Genomic DNA, 2,394 nt, shown 5'->3' on the forward strand with positions numbered 1-2,394 from the left:
GAAGTCGTTCAGGATGATCATGACCAACCGGTCGATCCTATGCAGTCGCGTCATTCCATGATTTCTCTATTCTCGCCATCGAAGTGATTACACTTACCGTTTGTTCTCTCTCGCCTCCAGAAATACCCCATCGAAGGTCCTGAAGGCTCTCTCGACCCAGTTGTTAGTGTTCCATGGCCCATCCCTGGATTGGTCCGATGGCAGACCAATGTCGGTAAATGCAGCTGTGGTTATTCTGGTTATCATTCACGTGTAAATAGCACTGCAGTATGACGTACGAATCCAGTCCTCAATAAACCAGTTGTCCTCGAAGTAGCTTCGAACGTAATCCCACTGCACCTCGCACCGCGGGCGGTCGTTCGCTCTTGCTCGTCGCCTCGACGACTTCTGCTTGATGTTACTTGCACCAATGGGCCCTGCGGACTGTGCCTTCGTTTGGACGGTAGGCAAGCTTGGCACTGCAGCGTTTGGGTGGGCAGGTCGCAGTGATGCCGCAATCTCTTCAGAGTCGGCGGTCCCCTCTGCAGGCTCCTCAGTCTGCGACATGATGACACGGCGCAGAGACTCGAGGAATTTGTCCTTCTCCACCGGCCATTCATCCCAAGAACGACATCGTTGAAGGTCCCGGAAGAGGAAAATTATCTGAACCTTAACCTCCATACCCAGCTGCAGCGGCGATCCTCGGTCACCATTATCGCAATCCCATCGCGTTATTGCTTGTACCACGTGGAACTGACACAATCGGATTGTGACATGCGGATAGACTAAACAGGTGGACATCTGTTAACATTTTCGGCGGCAAGTAGACCACGTTGCTCTCACCCTGTCGAAGAGCATATAACTCCGCAAGACACTTGTCGATCATGAAGTGAGAGACTTCAAACGTGTCATCGGCGATCATCCTGGCATGATTGCGTATGGTGGCTTGTTGCTCATCAGTGCGACTTTCGATTTGGATACGGCCTGCCAATACGTCACCAGCGCCACACATTCAGTATGTTGTCTCATTGTGGTATATGACACGAACCTTCAACGATATCAATGGCCCGCTGTCGCAGCCGAATCTTCACAGAGTGCAAGAATTCTACAAGGGTCTCCGTTCGGGTGTTCGCGGATAACAGTACGCAGCCTTAGCGTCCCACAGTCAATATAACACATGTGTGCACACCACATGATCACGTACCTGGCATAGCATGCATTCCCTCATTCACGGTGATCAGGAATGTGACTGCTGCGCGATTCTCGTTCTTGTTTCTCCAACTTGAGTCCAAAGCCCAACCTCCAACGGGCCCGTTCAATATTAGACTGTCCAGGGAAAAGTTGTCGGTACATGCCACCATGAACTCCGACAGTGATTCGGGGCGTTCGAAGTCATGGGCTTTATAGCTGTGAGCCAGCTCAACATTCCCGGTCAATCCCGTTTAGAATAGCCGGCACACGTACCAGAACAAGCGAGATTCATCCATATTCACAAGGATCTGCACGGCAAAGAAAGGGTTCTCGTCCAGACGTTTGCGATGTCGGTGCAACCTCATCAAATTGGTAATTTGCTTCCCAGCAAGATGGCGGTGGACCGGAGGCACGTATGTGACGTTGACACCTCCCCCTCCGGAGGGTAAGCGGGTGGTTGCCCCCATCTTACCCGTGCTGTCGTATATCTTCTGGATTTCTGGCAGAGGTCAGTCCGCTGCTTCATAGACGTCATGAACATTGGCACATACCCTTCTTCACCAAGGACACTTTCGAACCTGATACCCGCAATAGATCCATGGCTAGCAGACGAAGATGCCTTGACGGCATCAGCTCATGCACTTGGTCCCCCTGGGCCTCCGGGTGTTCACCGTACATCCAAATCTTCACTTGGGTTAGGTCGTCCGCAGTGACCTCGAGCTGAGGCCAATCATCAAACATTAGTTTCGCTCACAACATGCGATGTGGTGTACCGTCAACGTACCCGAAGCTTGACCTTGTTCCCGCAGCGGTTCCAACGGCCCCGGTACTCTCCCTCCACCTCTTCGTCGTCATCCTCGCTTCCATCCCCAGCATCCCCTAGCGACTCGTCATCATCATCTTCAGACTCCGGCTCGCCATCAGGATCGCCGTCTGCAGCCGCGCTCTCATCGGCTTGCTCTCCAGCCTTCGGATCGGAGCCATTGGAGGGACGGGCAATGACTGGACCCTCACCAACCACCTTGTCGTGCACGCCAGCGCAGCATAACTCCCAGCGCAGCACAGGACGAGCGCTCTGTATGGCCGCCGCCTTCTCTGGGGTGGACAGACCCGAACCGGACTTCCACCTGACGACAAAAGCGCGCGCTCTGACATCAAGCGGTGAATCTCCGGGGTGGCCAATCCAGATGATCTCCACTGACTCGGTTTTCTTGAAGGCACGAA

At 53.6% G+C, this 2,394-nt stretch overlaps 1 protein-coding gene across 1 annotated transcript; it reads right to left on the minus strand.

The window, feature by feature from the left end:
- Window positions 1–93: 93 nt before the first annotated feature.
- On the minus strand, window positions 94–2,365 carry L226DRAFT_577097 (uncharacterized protein; the record flags this gene model as incomplete). Its single annotated transcript, XM_067685512.1, has 8 exons — window positions 94–224; window positions 279–764; window positions 823–963; window positions 1,028–1,129; window positions 1,184–1,386; window positions 1,444–1,669; window positions 1,722–1,890; window positions 1,955–2,365. Coding segments are annotated over 8 exons (1,869 nt in total), but the record flags the coding sequence as incomplete, so codon positions are not given.
- Window positions 2,366–2,394: the final 29 nt, after the last annotated feature.

Source organism: Lentinus tigrinus, assembly GCF_003813185.1.
Source record: "Lentinus tigrinus ALCF2SS1-7 unplaced genomic scaffold L226scaffold_162, whole genome shotgun sequence".
Classification (NCBI taxonomy): domain Eukaryota; kingdom Fungi; phylum Basidiomycota; class Agaricomycetes; order Polyporales; family Polyporaceae; genus Lentinus; species Lentinus tigrinus.